General features: G+C 50.7%; 1 protein-coding gene across 2 annotated transcripts in view; it reads right to left on the bottom strand.

The window, feature by feature from the left end:
- The window catches only part of CRACDL (CRACD like), a 125,919-nt gene that overhangs the window by 7,272 nt on the left and 96,302 nt on the right, over nucleotides 1-22,345 (bottom strand). For both annotated transcript variants that reach the window (XM_057558392.1, XM_057558393.1), the window contains exons 6-7: nucleotides 20,059-20,286; nucleotides 13,223-14,795 (exon numbers count right to left, since the gene is read on the bottom strand). In XM_057558392.1, the coding sequence (XP_057414375.1) occupies nucleotides 13,223-14,795; nucleotides 20,059-20,286 (1,801 nt within the window). The remainder of the gene's footprint in view (nucleotides 1-13,222; nucleotides 14,796-20,058; nucleotides 20,287-22,345) is intronic.

Genomic DNA, 22,345 nt, shown 5'->3' with positions numbered 1-22,345 from the left:
GGATGGACCCAGAGGTTTTCATACTAAGTAAGTCAGAAAGAGAAAGACAAATAACATATGATATTACTTATACGTGGAATCTAAAATATGATGCAAATGAACTTATCAACGAAACAGAAACAGACTCACAGACAGAGAACAGACTTGTGGTTGCCAAGGGGTGGTGGAGGGATGGAGTGGGAGATTGGGGTTAACAGATGCAAACTATTATATATAGAATGGATAAACAACAAGGTCCTACTGTATAGCAAAGGGGACTACATTCAAAATCCTGTGATAAACCATAATGGAAAAGAATATGAAAAAGAATGTATATAAATGTATAACTGAATCACTCTGTTGTACAGTAGAAATTAACACAACATTGTAAATCAACTATACTTGAAAAAATAACTTAAAAAAAAAAAAAGAACACCGTTTTCTGAGTGAGAGGCAATGAGCTGTACAGTGTAAACCACCACCGTTTCTTGCCCTCTGGCAAAGAAAATAAAGCAGATACTCCGCCCTAAGCTAACACACAGTAGGACGGCAGGCTTCTTACACCTCGTAAACATTTGGTAGATGCTGCCGCTTCTGGAGCAGCAATTTTAAAGAATCTTTTTCCTTTCATAAAATATCTTTCTTGTTCATAAAAATACACATGCACAATGTACAAATTCAGAAAGCAGAAGTAGAAAGGAGGAGAAAAAAGTTCTTCATAAATCAACACAGCTCAAGAGAGCTATGTTAACACCCTGGCACACAGCTTTGAATCTCTTTTGTTACGTTGTCATCTTAAAAACGCACATCCACAGCTCATTCCCAGCTCTTCACAATATTCTCTGTGGAAGGAGGGGCCCGAGTTTGCTAAGATTTCTGCTCACCAGCATTCGTGACAACGAGCTGAGGCCAGAGCCGTCCCCTGTTTCTGTCTCCCCTCCAGCCCCTCTGCCACCACCCTGGTTTACACAGAGGTGAACGTGTGCCCGGAGAGACACTAAGGGGACTGCTGGGGCGGGGGAAGGGGACCCTGGGGACACATGGGCCTCACCCACACCGTGGGCTCCCTGTATGAAAGTTGAAGGTTTTTTAAAAAGTATTTATTGATCTACTGTCAGTCTCACCTTACACGGACAGCTCCTGATCTATACAAGCTGGCAAAGTCTGCCGTCGCTCTGTATCGGTTCTGGCTGTGAGCCAGGCCGTGCGATGCTACCAGAGAATTGGGCTTTTAATGCTCATGTGAGCATTTGTAAAGCCGTGCTGAGCATTTTAAGAATGAGAAAGGGTTTCTGGCAGAGAAAACCCCCATTTTTAATAATTGCGACGCGGCTGTGTCCTAGCTCCACCTCCGAAGGAAACTTACCATTCCTTCCTCTGTTCATCCAACAAACACAGTCAGCCCTCATCCAGGAATTCTGTATTTGACAATTCGCCTACTCGCTAAAACGTATTTATAACCCCAAAAATCAATAGTCCTGACCCTTCATGGTCATTTGCAGACGTGCACAGAGCAATGAAAACTTTGAGTCCTGGGATGAACACGTTCCCAGCGGATGTGGAACAAGGGGATGCTTCTTTCATGTTTCTGCTCTCAGGCTGTAAACAAGGGTCCTTTCACAGTGTACTTAGGGTCACATTTTTTGCACTTTTGTGTTTTTTCTTGGTGATTTTACTGTCTAAAATATCCCGCATATCTACTGAAGTGCTGTCTGGTGCCCATAAGCACGAGAAGGCAGTGGTGTGTGTTATGGAGAAGATACGTGTGTCAGATGAGTTTCATTCAGGTGTGAGTTATACTGCTGTTGGCTGGGAGTTGGATGCTCATGAATCAACAATACATATTAAATAAGCTGCCTTTAAACAGAAACATGTATAAAACAAGGTTATGTATCAATCACTTGAGAAAAATGTTGTGATTGGAGGAGAAACACACATAAAACAAGGTTATGTATCAATCACTTGAGAAAACAGAAACACACATAAAACAAGGTTATGTATCAATCACTTGAGAAAAATGTTGTGATTGCGTGCTCACAGGAACCTAACCCTTTATTCCCCCTGGAGCGATGGTTCATGACTCGCTAATTCAGTGTTTGCGGTGACTTTATAGAATGCAGCTACCGTGAAAAACAAGAATCAACTGTACTGGGTGAGCACAGGCCCCGTGGGAGATGCTGAGTCTACAGAGAGGAAGGATGTCTGTAACCCAGTGCACCCCTCCAGCGCAGGCACGCAGGCTCTCCTACCAGAGCCACCAGGGACAGAGGGGTCCTTCCACTGCTGACACGCGGCCACGGTCCAGGAATGAGCTCCAGAGCCCACTGGAAGGGGCACCGAGGGGCCTCCGGGCACTGGTCTCATTCTGTTTCTTGGTCTGGAGTGTGTTCCGTGTCTGAAAATTCATTGAGCAGCACGTGCCCGTCTCTGCATGTATATCATTCTCCAATCAAAAGCAAAAAACCAAAACAAAAACACAAAAGCCACTCTAAGATAATCACAACTCACGCGGTGCTTGGATAGTGACCTGGAGAAGGATCTAGCTCCCTTCCCATCCTCTTCACTTCCCTTCGGGTCTCCATGCACCTGGAGTTCTGGGACCACCTGCTTTTTCGACTGCTGCCCTCCACCCCCCTACTCTTGCTCTTCCATTCTCCAGTGGCTTACCCTGCATCCCTCTTCCTGCTTCCATTTCCTCTCCTAAATAAGACCACAGATCAGCAAGGGTAGAGAACCTGCCTCTCTAAACTCAGTGGCAAAATGCAGCTCTCAGGGAGGAGAGCCACTGCATCTGAGAGCCTCTTTCTCGGCCACCAGGGCTAAACGGTCCTTACCCCTTTCCCTCCTTCTAAGTCAGGAGGCACTGCTGGGATCTCGTCACCCCAGCTCCCCTGAAACCTACCTTCCCTTGACCTACTCATTGACCTGATTTGGATGTGCAGGGCCGGGCATCTGATCACGGGCAGACGCGTGTACTGGGGGTGGGGCCCAAGGGTCAGACACTTGGCCAGGCTCTTTGCTTGAGTTCAGGGGCTAAGCCTGGGCCTCAGCATGTGAAGGCTGGCAGACCTTGTCCCAGTGTCCAGCCTGACCCCCTCACCTCACGGTGGCGGCCAGGAAGCCAGCGACAGGCTCCAAGGGCACAGAGTTGTGATGGAGGAGCTTGGATTGAAAGTCCATTTGCTCACGCACCACTGTGTGTGCAATTAAGACCGTCTCCAAGGAGAAGGCAATGACCAAAGTCCTTCTCTGAGCACAGAGACAGCTGGTCTCCATTACCTGCCAGGTGATATAACTGGGACCTTATAAGCATATGGTGATGGAAAGGCACGGTAATTCGAAAATAACTTTGAGCTCAGCAAAGGAGGAAGAGTAGTGAAATTATTATATTACACGGCATCCTTCTACAATTCAGAATGTAAACAGTCACCCCCACCTTGGATTCCTGGTGGCTCTCCAGGAACAGCTGGAATTCTGTCTCGAGTGGCCACCGAGTGGCCAATCAGTGGAGGGATGGCTCTTGTCCACGGAGCTTGGATCTGCCCTCCTCTATTATACCTCCCCCTCCCAACCCCAGACAGGTAGGGACCTTTCCCCGATTCATCACTCAAGAAACATTAACAGCTAAGGGTTACTAGGTCTCAGTTTTCAGAGCAGTATCATATTCATAATGACCCTCACAACTTGCCTTGTAACGTAGAATACTTTCAATCCCCATTTCAGAGATGGAAACACAGAGTCTCACTGTGTAGAGGACTTGCTCAAGGTGACACGGCCAATGTGTCACCAAGGGGGCATTGGACACAGGCCTCTGGATCCCTAACCTTCATTCACTACATCGCACACCGTATCATATTAATGGGAATGACCTCACAACTTTCCCACACGTCATGCCCTCCCATCATTGCTTATCACGGAGTGACAAGCAACCGTTACTCACCCTGGCACTACCGAGGCTTGGGGCTGGATAATTCTCGGCTGGGGGGTGCTGGGGGCCTGTCCTGTGCACTGTAGGACGTTTAGCCTCCTCCCACTAGATGCTGGTGGTATCTCCCTTCCTCGCACTGTAGTTGTGACATTCGACCATGTCTCCAGATACTGCCACGTGTCCTCCGGAGCACACAGCCACCCCCCGTTTATACCCGCCCCCCAGAGCATTACAGTGAAGATACTGGACGCAAAGGTGGTCTACACGGCCCCAAACGCCGCTTCCCCCCAGCCCCCCGGGTCACATGCCAGGTGCCTCTGGGCAAGTCTTTTGGCCTAAGTTTTACTGCGGTCACTTCAGAACACAGCGTCACCTCTGGGCCGAGTCAGCGTTGTCTCCTGCCCCCCCGAATGCAGGTTGTCTGAGCTGCGGGTGTGTGGGGGGGTCCTTTCCCAAGGGCTGGGGGTCTGGGAAGGAGGGGGTGGGGGGCAGGCAGAGCTCTCCTGTGATCGGCGCCTGCCACTGTCCGGGTGGGCTGTGTCCTGGGTGCATCTGGCAGAGTCCCAAACTGACTCTGAGAGATGCCCACCCACCACCCACCCTCCCCGGCTAGCTCAGCTCCCCTCCACCCACACCGGCTCCTGTCCCCAGAGTCCCTGCGCCCCGTCCCTGTCCCGTGGGAGGCCCCCTCGGGATGAGGGAGGTTCCCCTGGTGCCACCCTGTTGAGCTGAGGACTCACAGAACTGCAGCTGTGACCCCTGCAAACGCTCTCTCTTCCTCTCCCCTCTTAGGACCCCTGTGTACACTCAGGGAGGTGGTGGTGGTCCGTGACTCCCACAGTATTCTGCACACGTTCTCTCTGGGGTCTCACATCTACGCAGCGGTGCCTTCAGCAGAACCGGGACAGGAGAGTCCCACGCTCGCACGCTGGTCTCCGCCGCCCAGAGGAGGTTTCGGTACCTCCTTAGGGAAGTATGACTTGTACCCTGTGAGACTGTATCACGGTTGGCAGTGAAAATGCTCTTGCTGCCCCGTGAGTTACTACTAACCTCATTTTACAAAGGAGGAAGTTAAGACACAGAGGTTGAGAAACTCAATGGCTCCAAATCCCACAGCCCCTGAGGGGTGGACCTCGGAGTCAAACCTCCAAACCCAGGCTCTTCTGGGTTGCAAGCTCTGCCTGGCTTGCTTCCCAGCCTTGTCCCAGCACCTGGTCACACACACTCGGCTGAGAGCCACCCACTGCAGGCCAGGAGCCCTGCCCCTCCCCCAGGCACAGACACTGCCAGAATCAAAGCCCCTGATGTTCTCAGGGACCTGGTGGCAGGGGTGGGGCTGGAGATATCAGAGGGAGGGAAGGAGTGGCAGATGAACTTGGGAAGGCAGAAATGTTGATTTTGGCCAGAATCTAAGAAGCCTTAAATGCCTCACGCAGGACTTTGAATTTTATTCTAAATATAATGGGAAGGCATCGGGACGTTTTAAAGAGGAAAGCTCTGCGGTTACACCCATGACTTGGGAAGAGAGGGTGAGAGGAGAGCTGGGAGTAGGAGGTGCTGCAGGTGTCAGGTTAAAGGTTGCTGAGGGCTGACCTGGGTGCAGGGGGCGAGGATAAAGACATGTCACATTAGGATGACCAGGACTTTCTGACCAAGGTGTAAAACACGACTGACATTCTTCAACCATCAGATTGAAAAAAAAGAAATTAAAAATAGACTGATAGGGCTTCCCTGGTGGCACAGTGGTTGAGAATCTGCCTGCCAATGCAGGGGACACGGGTTCGAGCCCTGGTCTGGGAAGATCCCACATGCCACGGAGCAACTGGGCCCGTGAGCCACAATTACTGAGCCTGCGCGTCTGAAGCCTGTGCTCCGCAACAAGAGAGGCCGAGATGGTGAGAGGCCTGCGCACCGCGGTGAAGAGTGGTCCCCACTTGCCGCAACTAGAGAAAGCCCTCGCACAGAAATGAAGACTCAACACAGTCATAAATAAATAAATAAATAAATAAAAAGAAAGTGAATTTCTAAAAAAAAAAAAAAAATAGACTGATAACACCTAGTGCTGATGAGGGGGCGGAGAAATAGCCTCTACTCTGCTCTGAGAAGTGTAAACTGGTACAACCTTTACGGAGGATCATTTGAAGTTGTCTATTAAATTAAAACTTCACAAGCTCTGTGAGCCAGAAAACCCACTTTTAAGAATCTAGCCTAGATATGGAATTCCCTGGCCATCCAGTGGTTGGGACCCCACACTTTCACTGCCAAGAGCCGGGGTACAATCCCTGGTCGGGGAACTAAGATCCCATAAGCCGCAGAGCGCAGTCAAAAAAGAAAAAAAAAGAAGAAGACAAAAAAGAATCTAGCCTGGAGAAACAACTGTGTGAATACACAGAGCTAAAATGAACATGGAGGGTGACTGCACCACTGTTAGCAAAAGGGAAAAAAACTCAAAACAACTGGAACTCCCTTCAGTAGGGGAATGGCTAAATAAAATATGGTACATGTACTCTGTAGCCCTTAAAAAGAATGAGGACAAGTGGCTCATTCTCATCAGAAAAGATGCCCAGTCTTTTTTTTTTTTTTTTAATTTATTTATTAATTAATTTATTTATTTTTGGCTGTGTTGGGTCTTCCTTTCTGTGCGAGGGCTTTCCCCAGTTGCGGCAAGTGGGGGCCACTCTTCATCGCGGTGCACGGGCCTCTCACTGTCGCAGCCTCTCCCGTTGCGGAGCACAGGCTCCAGACGCGCAGGCTCAGTAGTTGTGGCTCACGGGCCTAGTTGCTCCGCGGCATGTGGGATCTTCCCAGACCAGGGCTCGAACCCGTGTCCCCTGAATTGGCAGGCAGATTCTCAACCACTGCACCACCAGGGAAGCCCGTCCAGTCTTTATTGTAGACTGAAAACATCTAATTGCAAGCCAACATGCATTTCTGTGATTTTTTAAAAAGGACTGCTGTGCCTATATATCAACATTGACGTAGCTATGACCGCAATGGCCATGGGAAAAGAGCTGGGATGAATCTGTTAGTGTGGTTCCTTCTGTGTGAGTGTGTGTGTGTGTGTGTGTGTGTGTGTGTGTGGGCGATTAGAGGTTCAGAGGTGGGTGGAAAGGAGGCTACTACTTATTTTCTGTGCCATTTAAAAGATTATTTTAAAATTTACGTATAGTGAATTTCATCTTTTCTGTCGTACAGTTCTGAGTTTGAACACATGCTTAGATTCTTCTAACAACCATCACAAATGGGCTGCAGAACAATATCAACACCCCACAAAATTCCCTGGTACTACCCCTTTGTAGTCAGACCCCACCTCTACTCCCAAACCCTGACATCTGCTGATCTGCTCTGTCTCTGTATTGTTGCCTCTTTCAGACATCATATAAATGGAATACTACAGTTGATAATCTTTTGAGACTGGCTACTTTCACTTGGCATATGCATTTAAGATCCATCCGTTATCGTGTGTGTCAACAGTTCATTCCTTTTTACTGCTGACTAATATTCCATTGTGTGGGTTGTTTATCCACTGGCCAGTTGAGGGATATTTGGGTTGTGTCTAGTTTTTGATGATTATGAATAATGCTGCTATAAACATTTGTGTTCAGGCTTTTGTGTAACCTAAGTTTTCCTTTATCTAGGATAAATACCTAGAAGTGGGATTGGTGGGCTGTAAGGTAAGTGTACTTTTAATTTTGTAAGAAGCTGCCAAATTGTTTTCCAAAGTGACTGTACCAGGGACTTCCCTGGTGGTCCAGTGGCTAAGACTCCACGCTCCCAATGCAGGGGGCCCGGGTTCGATCCCTGGTCAGGGAACTAGATCCCACACGCATGCCGCAACTAAGAGTTCGCGTGCCCCAACTAAGGAGCCTGCTGGCCGCAATAAGACCTGGCACAGCCAAATAAATAAATAAATAATAATAAAAACAAAAAACAAAAACAAAGTGACCGTACTGTTGTGCACTTCCACTAGCGATGCGTGAGAATTCCAGTTGTCCCGCAACCTCCTGGGCACATGGTATTATCAGCATTTTTAATTTTAGCCATTCTAACATGTGTGTGACGGTATCTAATTATGGGTTTTTACTGGTGTTTCTCTAATGGTTAATGATGATGAGTATCTTTCATGTGCTTATCTGCCATCTGTATATTCTCTCTGGTGAAATATCTATTCATATCTTTCGCCCATTTTCTAATGTATTTTTGGTTTTGTACTGTTGAGTTTTGAGACTACTTTATATATTTTAGATACCAGTCCTTTACTGGATATACGGTTTGCAGATATTTTCTCATAACGCATAGCTTGTCTTTTCATCCTCTAAATGGGGTCTTTGGCAGAGCAAAAGTTTTAAATTCTTAAGTCCAATTCATCAATTTTTCCTTTCATGGATTATGCTTTGATGTCAAGTCTAAGAACTCTTTGCCTAGTCCTATGCTCCAAAATTTTTTTCCTAAGTTCCTACAAGTTTTATAGTTTCATTTTACCTTTTTAAAAAATATATTTATTTATTTGGCTGTGCTGGGTCTTAGCTGCAGCATGTGGGATCTAGTTTCCTGACCAGAGATTGAACCCAGGCCCCCTGCATTGGGAGCACAGAGTCTTAGCCATGGGACCACCAGGGAGGTCCCCTCATTTTACCTGCAACTCAGTGAATCCTTTGAGTTAATTTTTGTATATGATGTGAGACTTTGGTCAAAGTTCATGTTTTTGCATATGGATGTTCACATGCTCCACAACCATTTGTTGAAAAGGTGAAGTAAAACCAAACGATATGGCCACATTTTCTACAAGGGTGCAAAAGTAATTTGCCTGAGCTCCGTGGATCTGTAAATTTGTTTTTCCAAAATGTAGGAAGTTCTCAGTCATTATTTCTTCAGATATTTTTTTCTATTCAAATCTGTTTCTCCTCTTCTCTTGGACTCCTATGACATGAGCGTTAGACTTTTTAATATTGTTGCTCTGGCCCCCAAGGCTTTTTTAAAAATCTTTTTTTCTCTTTGTGTTCAGGATGTTTTCTATCGATCTCTCTTTAAGTTCACTGACCCTTTCTTCTATCACCTCCATTCTCCTAGTGAACTCTTCCAATGAATTTTGAATTTCTGTTATCATATTTTCCTGTTCTAAAATTTCTCTTTGGCTTTTTAAAATAGCTTCTATTTGTTTACAGAGAATCTTTCCATTTGTTTCAAGAGTGCTCACCCTTACATCTTGGAACCATGGTATAACAGGTGCTTTAACATATTTTTCTAGTAATTCCAACCTTTAGATCATCTCAGGGTTGATGCTTGTTGATTGCCTCTTTCTTTGAGAATTTTTTTGGTTTTCATGGTACTCTGTAGGTTGAATAATTTTGGTTTGTATCCTAGACATTTTGAGTATTATGTTGAGACCTGGTCCTGTTAAAATTCTCAAAGGTTTTTCTGTGCTGATCTGCAGGTGCATCTCAGGGCCAAGCCCAGGATTTCATACCTGTATGTGAAGCACCCTTCTCAGGTGTCTCCTTTCTGTGGTTTTTCACACCCCAAGATTCTCTGGCTAGAAAGCCGGGATTCAGCCTCTGCATTGCTCTGCACTCTTATGACCGGGACCACCTGAGGGGCAGAGTGGCGAGGGAAGGGAACCTGCAGGACCACCAGCACAACTGTTGAGGGGGTGTGGCTTCACTACGGGCTCTGCTACGGGGGTGTCCTAGCCGAGGAGAGTGATCCCACTGGGAGGCAAGCAATGATGAGCAGATGTAGATGGTCTGAGGAGCACAGGGAAGGCGGGGAAATGGAGGCCCAGGGTGTGGACCACACTTGCCAGGAAGGGACCATGAGGGTACGGATAAGGCTAAAAAGAAAGGCAGGTGTGAACAAAGTTGCTTTTCTTTAAGAATAAAAGACCTGTATATATATATATTTTTTTTTATACAAAAAAAAAAAAACAACCAACACAAAATCCCACCAAACTCCTTGTATTCTACTCAAATGAACTTGAATACACTGAAATAACTTTGTCATTAGAGACGGTGACAGTCTTTTTGAGCTCATTTCCTCCAGAAAATCTCCCTGCCATCCAAAGAAAGATGGGCATCTACCTACAGTCGCCACCACCTGCCTCCCCAGGCCCCTAAGCTCCCAGACAGCGAGGCTGGCGTGCTCTTCCTGACCACCTTTTGGGGCCAGCACAGTGCAGTGTGCACAGCAGGAGTACATCAATGTTTGTTGAAAGAACGAATATGCATGAATGAGTGGGGACTGGCTCCAGGACCTGGTGTGCCACTGTCACCAGCCCGGTCTGGAGGGAACAAGCATGGACTAGGGGCAGAGGCTGGTTATCAAATGAGGCCCCTGGTGAGAAGAGCACTTTGTCCAGCTACTCTCCAAAATATCCAACAAGTGTCCACCACTACATAGCAAATACACACACACACACACACACACACACACACACACACACACACACACACAGGAGACTAGAAGGAAGGCCAACAGGGATAACATCCAGAGAGTGGACCTACAGACGACTACTTTTTTCTCTATGTTTTGTGTATTTCACCATTTTTCCTGTTCCATTTCTAATCCTGTGCGCAGGAAGCTGCTTCCAGACTGGTGATTTAGACTGGGACGGATTGGCCCAACAGGAGGATGGGGAGTGTCTGCACACATGAACAGGGCTGATAAGCCAGGGCCATTCACCTCCTACGGCAAGTGAGCAGACTGGTTGGTCTCCTTTGCGGCAACGAGCACAAATGTACTGGGTTCACAGCGACCACCCCAAGGTGCCCTGTGAGGCTCAGCCCGGTCGGCAAGCTGGGCTCCTCTGTTTATTGCCAACAACCACTTTACCCTCCCCGAATCCCACACCCCCGGGGTCTCTCCATCTTCAAGGAAGGAAGACAGGGTGTAGGGGGCAGGTGGGGGAAGCAGCAGGAGTGCTGGGACAGAGTAGCTGGAGTCCCCGAGATGGAACTGTGCCCATCTGGGACACCTCCATAACCCAGCTTTATGGTGCTCACCCCTGGAAGCGGGGCAGGGGAGATGGCAGCCCATCTGGGAGCTCTGGGTAAAAGCACCTGCCACCACGAGATAATAAACAGCAATAATTAGGCCTTCCTGGAAAACTGGGTAATACTGTTATTACAACGTTTTATTATCTGTATGTTTTATATGAATTTAATTGCCTTCAGCTGCTATAATTTGGGAGCCATGAGGACGAGAGCAGAAATAATAACGAATTGAACCACAAGCAGACCCAGGGTCTGGGGAAGGGGTGGAGGCTGCTTCACTGATGGGCTCTGGGAGCCTGGGGCTCTGAGATTCCGCTCTGGCCTGCAGGAGACAGCCCTCAGACCCCACGGTCCCAGGGGGCACCAGACAGCAGCCCCAGCCTGCCTGGCTCCCGTCCCTCAAATACCATCCACCCTGGGAGGGTCGGTTCCCAACAGAATGTAAGAATTATCTCCTCTCTGCATCGAAATGAAAATTACTACCCTTGCCCCCTAAAGCAACCTAGATTCTTCCACTCCAGAATTCATCTGAGTCAGTTACTTCTGTGGCTTAGGGAGTGCTAATAAAGCTAGTCAGACAACACAATTCTCTTCTATCTAAGCAAAGCCGTTAATAAATATTATATTGTATTTTACAAATCAAAAGAAAAAACAGAAGCTAACTACAGACCATTCCAGCCAGTTGACAGTGAACAAAGCCTGACTCTCACAGCTTAAGCTGAGGAAGTTATAAATTATCAATCTGTCAGGCATCGCCCTCTGAAGCTTCTTTTCCAGATCTGACCATGAATCTGAGTATCCTGTCTTTAAGTTCTCTTCGTTCAGCAAGCCTGCGAGAGACATCTTCAACTCTAGCCCACGAAGGTGGATGGTGCTGATGTCAGGGTTTTATCTGCACCCTCCTCTGCCCTGGCTATTTCAATGGCTTTTTGAATCACTCTATAATAGCTTCAATAACCTGGAAATTTGCAGAGTGAATAATCAGCTACAGATTGAACCTCCCCCAAAGTTCCCTCACTGATTATCCTAATGTAGCAGCAGCAGCAACAGCAAATCACAGCGGAGCCAAGGGGCCTGGATCAGGAAGGCTGCAGATGCCGGCTCTTCTGGGGGCGTTTTCCCGAAACTTCTCCCTGGAATCGCCTGCATCTTTGGGTATCGCCTTAAGAATTTAGAGCCCTTTATACACTGCACTTTTACTAACTTCCTAGGAAGAAGACACAAAAGACTAGAATGTCTTTAAACCTGTCTTTGTGTGTGCCCTTCATCCTCCTTTTAAGGTGGGGGGTCCCTAAGAGAACTGGGTTCTATTTCCTCTCTGTTCCACAATTCAGTGATTAAACAGAGTCTTGAACTTAGAGCAGCCACTTAAAATATCCTGAAAGTTGTGTTGTTTTATAAAATCTGCCATGGAAAATTTCTCCTTAGTGCTCCCATCACACACACACACACACACACACACACACACACACACACACACACGACTTGCAAGTCTAGTTCCATTTTTGGTACACTGATTTCCATCAGTAAAAGAAACCAGCAACGAGAGATTCTTTAGCTCCACTGAAAATACCCGTTTCCAACAGATTCCATCTGAAACACTATATAAAGTGACAAATGTCAAAGACAGAGAAAGGTCATCTATTTTGTCTCTACTCATTTTAAAAGACAGTTGCTTTACAAGATTCTTACATTCTGCCCCAATCTTAACACCATCTCCCTTTTGGGACAGTTCAGGCCCACCTGATGAAGAACTCAGATTTTAGGAAGACTCATGACTCCAATAGATGGGACTCTTCCTGTGTGAAGCTGGGCCCTGTGAGCCTGATTATTATTAAACAGGATGAAAGTCTTCCTTTGGGGGAAAGGTCGGAATAATGCTAAGTGACAGTGGAGCCAGATGCTTCATTTATAACCAAGAACCAGCTGAGGCCCCAGGAGGGCCTCCACCCATGAGAGCACACATTGCCCGGGAGGGATACCCCTTCTGGAGGAAGAAGCATCTGAGTGATCCACTGAGGGGCCCAGCTCCTCTCGGAAGACGCTACAAAATGAGTTTCTACATTTTCCTGACTTCTCAGAACTTACACAAAGCCCTGATATTTGTTTCCCTTCCCCAGTCTCTATTCCTAACTCTTGATCAAACATGTTGGTGGTACCAACAATTTTGACTTTTCCTCCAGTTCCCCGGCAAGGTTTTTACCCAATGCATTTATATACCAATACCTTGCAGACGTCCAGCAAGACATTCCAACTGACGTGACTTCCCCATGGCCCTGACCCTTCGCAAACACCCTCCCCAAGCCGCTCCACGCGGGCCTCTTACCAGCTGCCCTGTGGGGCGACTTCCTCTCCGCCGCCTGGCTCTCCTTCCTGGGGTCGGCGGGCGGCCCTACCTTCTCGGGGTCCCGGGGGCTGGCGTCGGGGGGCGCGGGCAGCTGGGGGAGGGTGAGGGCCTGCAGCAGCGGCTTCCTGGGCAGGGGCGGCTTGGAGCTGAGCTGCTCGGCGGACCGGGTCTTCGCCTTCCCCGGCTCGTTGGGAGACCTGGCGCCTCGGGCGGCGGGGCCCGTCCCGGGCGGACCCTTGTCGTTCCTGGAGAGCAAGGTCAGCCCTCCTTTCTCCAGCCTGACCTCTGCGCTGTACCTCTTGATTCCCCTCCCCTCCGGGCAGGGCGCTTCTCTGTGTTTGAAGGACAGAGACGTGGAGCGGAGCTTGACGGGGAAGGGGCTTCCGTCCCCGCCCGCGGGCCTCTCCCGGGCGGCTGGGCCGGGGTCCGCGGTGGCCGCGTCCGGAGAGCCGCGCTCGGCCGGGGCGGGCGGCTTCCGAGGGCCGGGCTTCGGGGCCTGGGGCTCGGCGGGCGCCGGGAGGTCCTCGAGGGCGGCCTCGCTCTTCCAGGCCGGACCGCTCCTGAGAAGCGGCAGCCGGACGGCGGGGCCTCGGGGCTCCAGCAGGCGGCCCCCCGCGTGCGGCCACTCGCGGCCCGACGACACCGAGAACTTTTTGGCGGCCCGCGCCTCGCGGCCTCCTCGCTCCATCTTGCGCTCCGGCGCCGCCGCCTCCGTGGGGGACCCCTCCCGCTCGGCCCTGGGGGGCTCCGGGGGCGCCGCGTCCTGGTCCAGGAATCGGGGTGCGGGCTCCTCTGCAGGCGACTCGGAGGCAGGCGGTGAGGGGGCCGCGCCGAGGCTCGCGTTCGCTGTCGTGGCCGAGGCCTTGTGCTTCAAGCAGCTCTTGGGGGCCGGCGGGCTGGGGGCGGGGGCTTCTGGCCCTGCGCCCTCGGGCCCCGGCGCGTCCAGGGTCAGCCGCACCTCCTTCGGGCCGGTGTGGTCTGGCCCGTCGGGACCAGAGGGCGTCTCCGGGGTGGCTATGGGGCCGGGCTCGGGAGGGGTCGTGTCCCCCTCGGGGATGCAGGGAGATAACCGACCCTCGACGTCTCCCGAAGCACAAACCACCTCGTCCGCGGTGTCCCCGCCGGGGGGACACCGGGTTTCCAGGGACAGCTCCTCCCTCGGGCTTTCGCTGTCGGGATTAGGGTGAGGGTGCGGGGAGCCTTCTGGCCAAGACGGGGACTCCGAGCGGGGGGCTGGGCTCCACACGGGCTCTGTGACCTCCATGACCTCCAGGGTGGCCAGACGGCTGGAGGGGTTCTCCCCCGGGGGGTTCTCCTCCTCGGTGCTGGCGGTGAACGCCGGGCAGTGCTGCAGGCGCGCCCGCCGCGCACGGAGCCCCGCAGGTGGCAGCATGGTCGCCTGCCCCCCAGGCTCGGTGCCTCTGTCCTGTCCCCCCTCCTGCTGCCCAGAACTGGGCTTCTCCTCCGTGCTGACTTTGGGTAGCGGCTTCTCGTCGTATTCCTCCTCCTCTGGGGTACACGTCAGATCGCTCAGGGATTCGGACTGCGCTCTCTAAGAGAAATAAAGTGGGCAAAAGACAGCATCATGAGGACGGATAGAGTAGCCCCCGGTCTCAGCAACTAGAGAAAAACTGGGTGCAAGCAAAGACACAATGCAGCCCCCCCCCCAAAAAAATTAAATTAAATGAAAAAATAAATTTAAAAACGAAAAAAAAAACCAGAAAGCCTATGGCCTCCCCATTTTGTTCAAGGTTTAATTAGGTTTAAGGGAAGCAGAATGTCTCTAAAGCTGGCACTCAAGTGGACATTCACACACAGCTGTCTTTTCTTAATCCTCCCTTACTGGTCTGTTTGGAATCTTGCCTCCCAAGTTCAGCTTTCAGCAGAACTGAGGCCGTTATGCCTCAGTTAAACAGTTAAAATAAATGTTAAAATAAATGTTGCCTGAGGCTCCCGAGGCCAAGCTAGAAACCAGTGGACACTGCTCTACAGAGTGAAGCAAAGGGAAGGGGACCAGCAACAGCGAGGTCTGCCACGCTCTGTGCTCGACACGGTTATCTCACTAACTCCCTGATTAGCTCCAGTGAGGAGAGGATTATTATTTCCTCCTTGCACTTGGAGAACTGGGAACTCAGAGAGGTCCCTGCCTTGGCCAAGGCTGAGCTAATAGGTGGCCCAGGGGCAAAGCTGTTGCCCTCTCTGACCCCCTGTGCTGCCTCAGAGCCGGTGTCCCCTGTCAATTCCTTCTCTCTCCAGGGATGCACCCTCATAGCAAAGGCAGGCTGGTTTGCCTAAAAGATGATTCCTATCATGTCCAACATGGTCAATAGCAAACCATAGGTGACAGGATAAAGCCCAAACTTTTCAGCTAAATTTGAAGTCTTATATTCTGCCGTTTTGTCTTTTTAAAATTTTTATTTTATGCTGGAATGTAGTTGATTTACAATGTTGTGTGAGTTTCAGGTGTACAGCAAAGTGATTTAGTTATACATATATCTATTCTTTTTCAGAGTCTCAGGTGGGGGGAGGGATAAATTAGGAGGCTGGGATTAATATACACACACTACTATACATAAAATAGACAATCTATTCTGCCGTTTTAAATGGTTTCTCCCACTCCCTGCTCAGGTCAAGCCAAGCCCCTGCCATTTTATGTGCCAGACTCTGGGCCTGAGTGACTGGCCGGCTGCCCTCCACCCCACACCTCCAGGGCTCCACTAGCACCCCCAGAGCAATCTCTGATTCCACTCCTATAGGAAGCCTTGCCTGGCTTGGCAGTAAGTCACGGCCTCGTGCCATTTTTCTTCCAAAAGGTCTCTGGAATCTAGATTTAGTCCACTTCCTCCCTACCAACCACAAAGTCAGTTCTTGCTCTCTTAGGAAGGAAAGGAGATCAAGGTAGTCATGAATCATTCACAAGCAAATGTGAAAATGACCGAAAGGCTGAGGGCATTGAGGCTGGTGTTTTTTAAAAGTTCCTGATTTTAGACCTGTCTTTAGACTTTACAGAGTCACCCAGGCTGCTGCACAAGGGCAGTGCCCTCCTTCCTTCTTTTTAGCAAACACCCAGGGGAGTGTTTGCAATAGGTTTTTGTTGTTGTTGTTGTTATTTTAACATTTTCCAGCTGGTATCTGCTTGCTAACACAAGATAATTGGGATGTTTGTGACGACACCTAAGCTAGCTTTGCCAAGATGCACAACCCTATTCCTCTGGATTTCAAAAGGGGAAGATGTGAAATCCCCAGAAGAACTTTCAAAAGCTGCAGGTTCCTAAGGTGTTACTGGCCTTTTGTTACTACAGGAAACCCTTGATGTGGAAACCCTTTTAGGATGGTAGTTCATGTTTTTAAACTATTGGAACCCACATTAAGTCAACATAAAGCTGAGGAGCAGGCCTGGCTTGAGCACATCCAGCTTGAGCCACTGGCAGCTCCGAGGGATTATGGTGGGAGGCCAGGCAGAAGGAAGGCTGGCACGGAGCGTGCACTCCAGAGGGTGGCCCCCGATGCTGAGCAGAGGTTTTGTAGGGAACAAAGCGGCTCCTACCCGAGCCTGGGCTCTCTGGCCAGGTCAGCAGGAAGGATGCGGATACCCACTCCACCTCCACCCCCCACACCTTGCCTCCCACTCTGGGCCCTCAGAGCAGCTTCACCCCCCGGAACCCTCCCGAGGAATCGGAAGCAGGGGACCCATTGCTCAGCCCGCACCCAGATGGAGATTCTATCATGGCTGCCTGCTCATCTACCTCCTCTCGCCAGAAAGAAAGTGTCTTTGGGTGGCATGCACATCATCTATGGGCAGAGCATGGGCACAACGGGCAGTGCTGGTGTGGAGAGGAAGCATCTGTTTCTGACACCCGGGACTTGTTGGCAGCTCTGCCAGCCAGGCGACCTCGGGCTAGTCATCTAATCACACTGCTCCCGACAGAACAGAGTTAATAATATTCCCTCTCCTGGCACTGCCTGGGTTGGGATGAGGCCCAGCTGGCGTGGTGAGATGTCAGTATAAACATTTACGGGCATTCCACTTCTACTGCACCAGAGCCATGCACGGGGCACGGTTCTGAGCAGCGGGGTAACAAACATGCTGAGACAACCAAAAACTATGTTGGTCTTTCGTGTGTTCCTCTTCCCCAGCTCCTGCTTTGGTGGGGGCAGATGGATCCAACCAAATGCAGTCTTGAATATGTTTTTCAAACTTGTAATAAGGATCACAATCTTGACAGCCAAGGTTTTTTGTTTGTTCGTTTTCCTGTGCAAGATGGGATTTTTAAGGTTAAGAAAAGCCCCTTTTTTCCCCAGTGCTCCAAAAGATTGAGAGCCTACATGATGTGGAGTAGAGAGTTTACCCCACTGATGGCAGAGGATGCCTGGCCGGGCGTGGACAGCTCTTCTGCCCAATGGACGAAAGAGCCTGGGCAGCAGAAGAGACTGAAGTGGAAACTGAAGATGCCTGAGTCTGCGGGGGGTGGGCGTGACAGAGTGGGTGATGGAGAAAGAAACCCCAAATGTTACCGGAGATCAGAGAAGCAGGGGAAACTTGGACCTCGCTGTCCAGTGAAGCCCAAAGGGACAGGGAACCTCCAGAAGTCCCCAGGGTCAGGAGGGCAGCAGAGGGGGCAGCGTGGCAGCTCTTCCCCACCCTTGGAGCAGAATAGGAACATCTGAAAGCATGTGGTCCCCAGAGGAAGGTCCTCGTGGTTAGGAGAAGGGACCTCATGATCAAAGGGCAAAGGAGGCTGCAGACACTGAAGGACAGAGGCCTCCAACGTAGGACCCAACAGTGACACTGGTGACCACCGGCCAGACACCTCTGTGCATTCAGGAAAATACGGACACCTCCAAAAACATAATGTATCCATGCCTGCGCCCGACCCAGAAAGGGGGGAAGATGTGCAAAGGACAGAGTTTAAATCAAGGAATGACTGTGTTTACCCAGACTGCCTAAAGCAGATTTCCTCTTATTCTATAAAATGGGCTTCAAGAGCTAAGTCAAGTTCAAAAGTAAAGAAAGAGGTACAGCTCTGCCCAGGGGGCAGCAGGAAGGAATGCTGCATTTCCACTGGGAGTATGAGATGGGCTTCCCGCGGCCATCCTGGCCAGGTGATGGCTGGTTACACACACCCTTCCAGGGCAGAAGGCATCCCCATGGGAAGAAAGCCCAGACTTGGGGGCCACAGGGAGCCGGCTTTGCCCTTGTCCTGTGGCTACACTCAACACGAGGACAGGCAGGTCAGAGTTACTAGGCCTTGCAAGTCCCCACAGTACTGAGCCTTTAACTGTGAAGGCACTGGACAGATAAGCATTTGCCCAAGTACCCAGGTCCCCAGTTTCCATGAGAGCACATTAGCCTGAAGGTCACACAGCCTCCTTCTTTCCCCAGCATTAGTCCCCTCAAAAGTCGACTTTGCTGGCATGAGGTTAAAAAGCGCCTTCCACATGCCCAGAAGAAAAGCCACTCTCTCCAGGGAGTCCCTGACATCCCCGAGAGGCCCCAGCCCACTGCCTCCAGCTGAAGCGCCGAGCTGGTCCAGGGTACCTTATCAACACCCCACGATCTTGTCTCGAGGGAAGGAGGGAGGGGATGTTGGTCTATGAGCATCTCTTTCTCAGCCCCGTCATTCTCTGTGGCCAGGCGGACCCCACACCCCGCTTCTCGGCTCCTCTGGGGATGAGGCATTGCAGGCACCACTGGGCAGCGGAGAAGGTGACAACCCTACATGGACCTCGAGCCCCTGGTCCCGTGAAGCCAAAGCACTGCACGAGCGAGTTCTCAGCTCCCGGAGGGACAAGCTGATGAGTGCCTGGGCAGCACGCCAAAGAGGGGTCTGTCCTTACAGGGGCAGCACCCGTGTGCTGCTAAGTAGGTCCTCGCCCCAGGCAGTGTCCACTCTAGCTGTTCAGTTTCTCCCTTGGTCATTCACACGTTTGTTCACCCATTCATACATTCAACTAACGTCCACGACATGTCGGCTCTGTGACTAGCGTTGCTCCAGGGCTAGAAGTACAGTCTTCTCACGGAAGACTGGCAATAAACAAGTGAGCACCTCCATTTACAAAGCTCACGTCCGTGTATAGCCAGTGCAATGGAGGAAGTGCCCATGGTGATGGGCAGGTGGGCTGCTTTCCACAGGACGTTCACGGGGAGCCTCTTTGGGGAGGACCTCGGAACACATCCCCCAGGGGCTGAGCAGGAGGTATCCTGAGCAGGGGACACAGCCGGTCCCAAGGCCTGGGGTGGGAGACAGCTTGGTGAGTGCCAGAAGCAGAAGGGAGGCCAAAGCGTGTTGAGTGAGGATGGAAGGAGGTGGGCAGGGCCCGGCTGTGCCAGGCCTGCAGTGTGGACATCACACTGAAGACAGTGGGAAGGCAGGGGACCCAAGGCACAGAGAAGGTTCTTGGTAAGTGTTGCAGAATGAAGACCGAATGAATGAATGAATGAGTGCTTAGGTGGGGAGGGGCATATCTGATTTAGGTTGAAGCCATGAGCACCCCCAGCTCCTGTGGCATGGTCACGGTCCCACGGCCCTCGCGGGGGTGGGGGGCGGGGACCAGGGGCTCGAGGTCCATGTAGGGTTGTCACCTTCTCCGCTGCCCAGTGGTGCCTGCAATGCCTCATCCCCAGAGGAGCCGAGAAGCGGGGTGTGGGGTCCGCCTGGCCACAGAGAATGACGGGGCTGAGAAAGAGATGCTCATAGACCAACATCCCCTCCCTCCTTCCCTCGAGACAAGATCGTGGGGTGTTGATAAGGTACCCTGGACCAGCTCAGCACTTCGGGGGGGGCGGCCCGCCCACCCTGCCCCTGCCCGGTTACCGAGGACAGGCGCCGCATTTTGCTGCACCGCTGGTTGCGGGGCTTGACCAGGAGCTTGTGCTTGGCCGCAGAGTTGTCCAGGCAGGAGGAGGATTCTGGGGGATAATCGAAATCAGCCACAGGTGCCACACTGCTGTCCGAGGTCCTGGGGGAGACGGAGGTGTCACTCGCTTGCCTGGAGAAGAGCTGGTCAGGAGACTGCGGCCGGGACGAGGAAACCACACAGACCTTCAGGGAACAAGGAGCACACAGGCCAAGCCATCAGCTTCCCCGAGGAAACGGTACAGCCAGCACATCAACCTCCCCTTTCACCGGGCTCATCTCTGGGCTGGGGGTTTGAAGTGTCGAGCCAAACCCTGCAGGCCCATCACTCATTTCCAAGAACCTGAGTCCTAGGTGCTCTGTAGCCAGTAACTCTGCCTTCGCCCACCCACGGCAGCTGCACAGGTGCTTCAGACAAGAGCTACTTTCTCCCATGAAACCGACCAGCCCAATTCCTCCAAGGGCGGAGTCAGGCTTGGCCCTGTCTCTGGAAGCCATGGGGGTGGCTCAAGGGTGTGATTTCACAGGCTGGGGCACAGCCCATGCCAAGCCCTGCTCTCAGCTTCCCATCACTGCTCACTCTAGGGTTCTGTATCTTCACGCCTTCTCTTGGGACAATCTGTCTGTTAAGTTACCCCTGTTAAGTCTCAAATATTTTACTAGTTCATACCTCGGCAGGAAGTAACTGAAAGGCAGCAAAGGGCAAAAGTGCCGCCTGGGAGGAAGGGGTTGGGGGGAGTCACGTGGAAGAGTGATGGCAACACCGGGTTCTCCTGCAAAGACACTTATCAGCATAAAGTAGCAGACGGGCACCCACTGCGCACCCGGGGGAGCAAGGTGCAGAGGGAGACTTTGGGAGGGGCTGGGCTTTAGTGACAACCCTGCCACCTGCAAACTAACAAACAAACACAGCTTTCTGTTCCGGCATGGTGCTCAATATTAGTGTCAAGTTCACATTTTTTCCCAAAGTGTTTTATTTTCCGGTTTCTTTTATTTAGCATCTTAACCACGTTTAAGTGTACCGTTCATTGGTATTAAATACATTCATGTCATCGTGCATCCATCACCACCCACCACCTCCAGAACTTTTCCTCTTGTAAAACTAAAGCTCCATGCCCATTAAACACTAAGTCCCCGATCCCTCTCCCCCAAGCCCCGGAACCCACCCTTCTACTTCCTGTCGCTATGAACTTGACTAAGTACCTCGTATAAGTGGAATCAGACAATACTTGTCCTTTTGTGCCTGGCTCATTTCACTTAGCGCAATGTCTTTGAGGTTCATCCATCTTGTATCCTGTGTCAGAATTTCCTTCCTCCTCAAGACTGAGTAATATTCCACTGTGGGTATATACCACACTTTGTGTGTCCACTCATTCAGCCCAAGACACTTGGGCTGCTTTCACGCTTTAACTACTATGAGTAATGCTGCTATGAACGTGGGTGTACAAATGTCTGTGAGAAATTGCTTTCAGTTCTTTTGGGTCCATACCCAGAAATGAAATCACTGGATCATAAAGTGATTTTATGTTTAATTTTTTGAGGCATACTGATTTCCACAGTGGCTGCACCACTTTACATTCCTACCAACAGGGCACAGGGTACCAACATCTGTCTTCATGTTCTCTCCAACACTTGTTATTTTCTGTTTTCTTTTTTTTCTGTTTAATAGTAGCCATCGGAATGGGTGTGAGGTGGTGCATTGCTTACATTTTAACCTGAGACCATAATTTTATGCACCTCATGATGATTTAGTAAATGCCCTCCTCAGGAAGGAAGCAGCGACAAGAAGACACAGGAGTGAGGGGTTCCCAGGGGCCTGGGTGCATCTTGCTCAGGGTCTTTCCCACAACCCTGGGCCACACAGGAGCACGTGCCCAGCAGCCCACCCCCCCCCGCCACCAAACTAGAGGAGGAAACGGAAGGAAGACGCTGTTCGCAAGCGCGCCACTGACGCGGGGACCACCCCCTGCAGAGGAACGTATTTTCCCTGTTAACATAAAGTCCCTTGTATTTTCCAGTGCAAGTACAAAGCTTATTCCTGTCGATGGGGAGAAGACAATTACCAAAATGGGGGGAAAAATGGCTCTAAGTGAACATGATCTCTTTTAGTTCTGTGGTTTTAGCAATTGGGGTTCTTATGGGAACAAAACAAGAAAAATTGCTTTGAAACTAAACCACAGGACACCTGGCCACGACTCCCTCTGTGCCTGTGGCTTTGGCTCTCACTGTTGTGGCTGATGACTCA

Source organism: Balaenoptera acutorostrata, chromosome 12 (assembly GCF_949987535.1).
Source record: "Balaenoptera acutorostrata chromosome 12, mBalAcu1.1, whole genome shotgun sequence".
Lineage (NCBI taxonomy): Eukaryota > Metazoa > Chordata > Mammalia > Artiodactyla > Balaenopteridae > Balaenoptera > Balaenoptera acutorostrata.
Note: the sequence above shows the minus strand (reverse complement) of the source record. Positions and strands in the feature narration are given on the sequence as shown.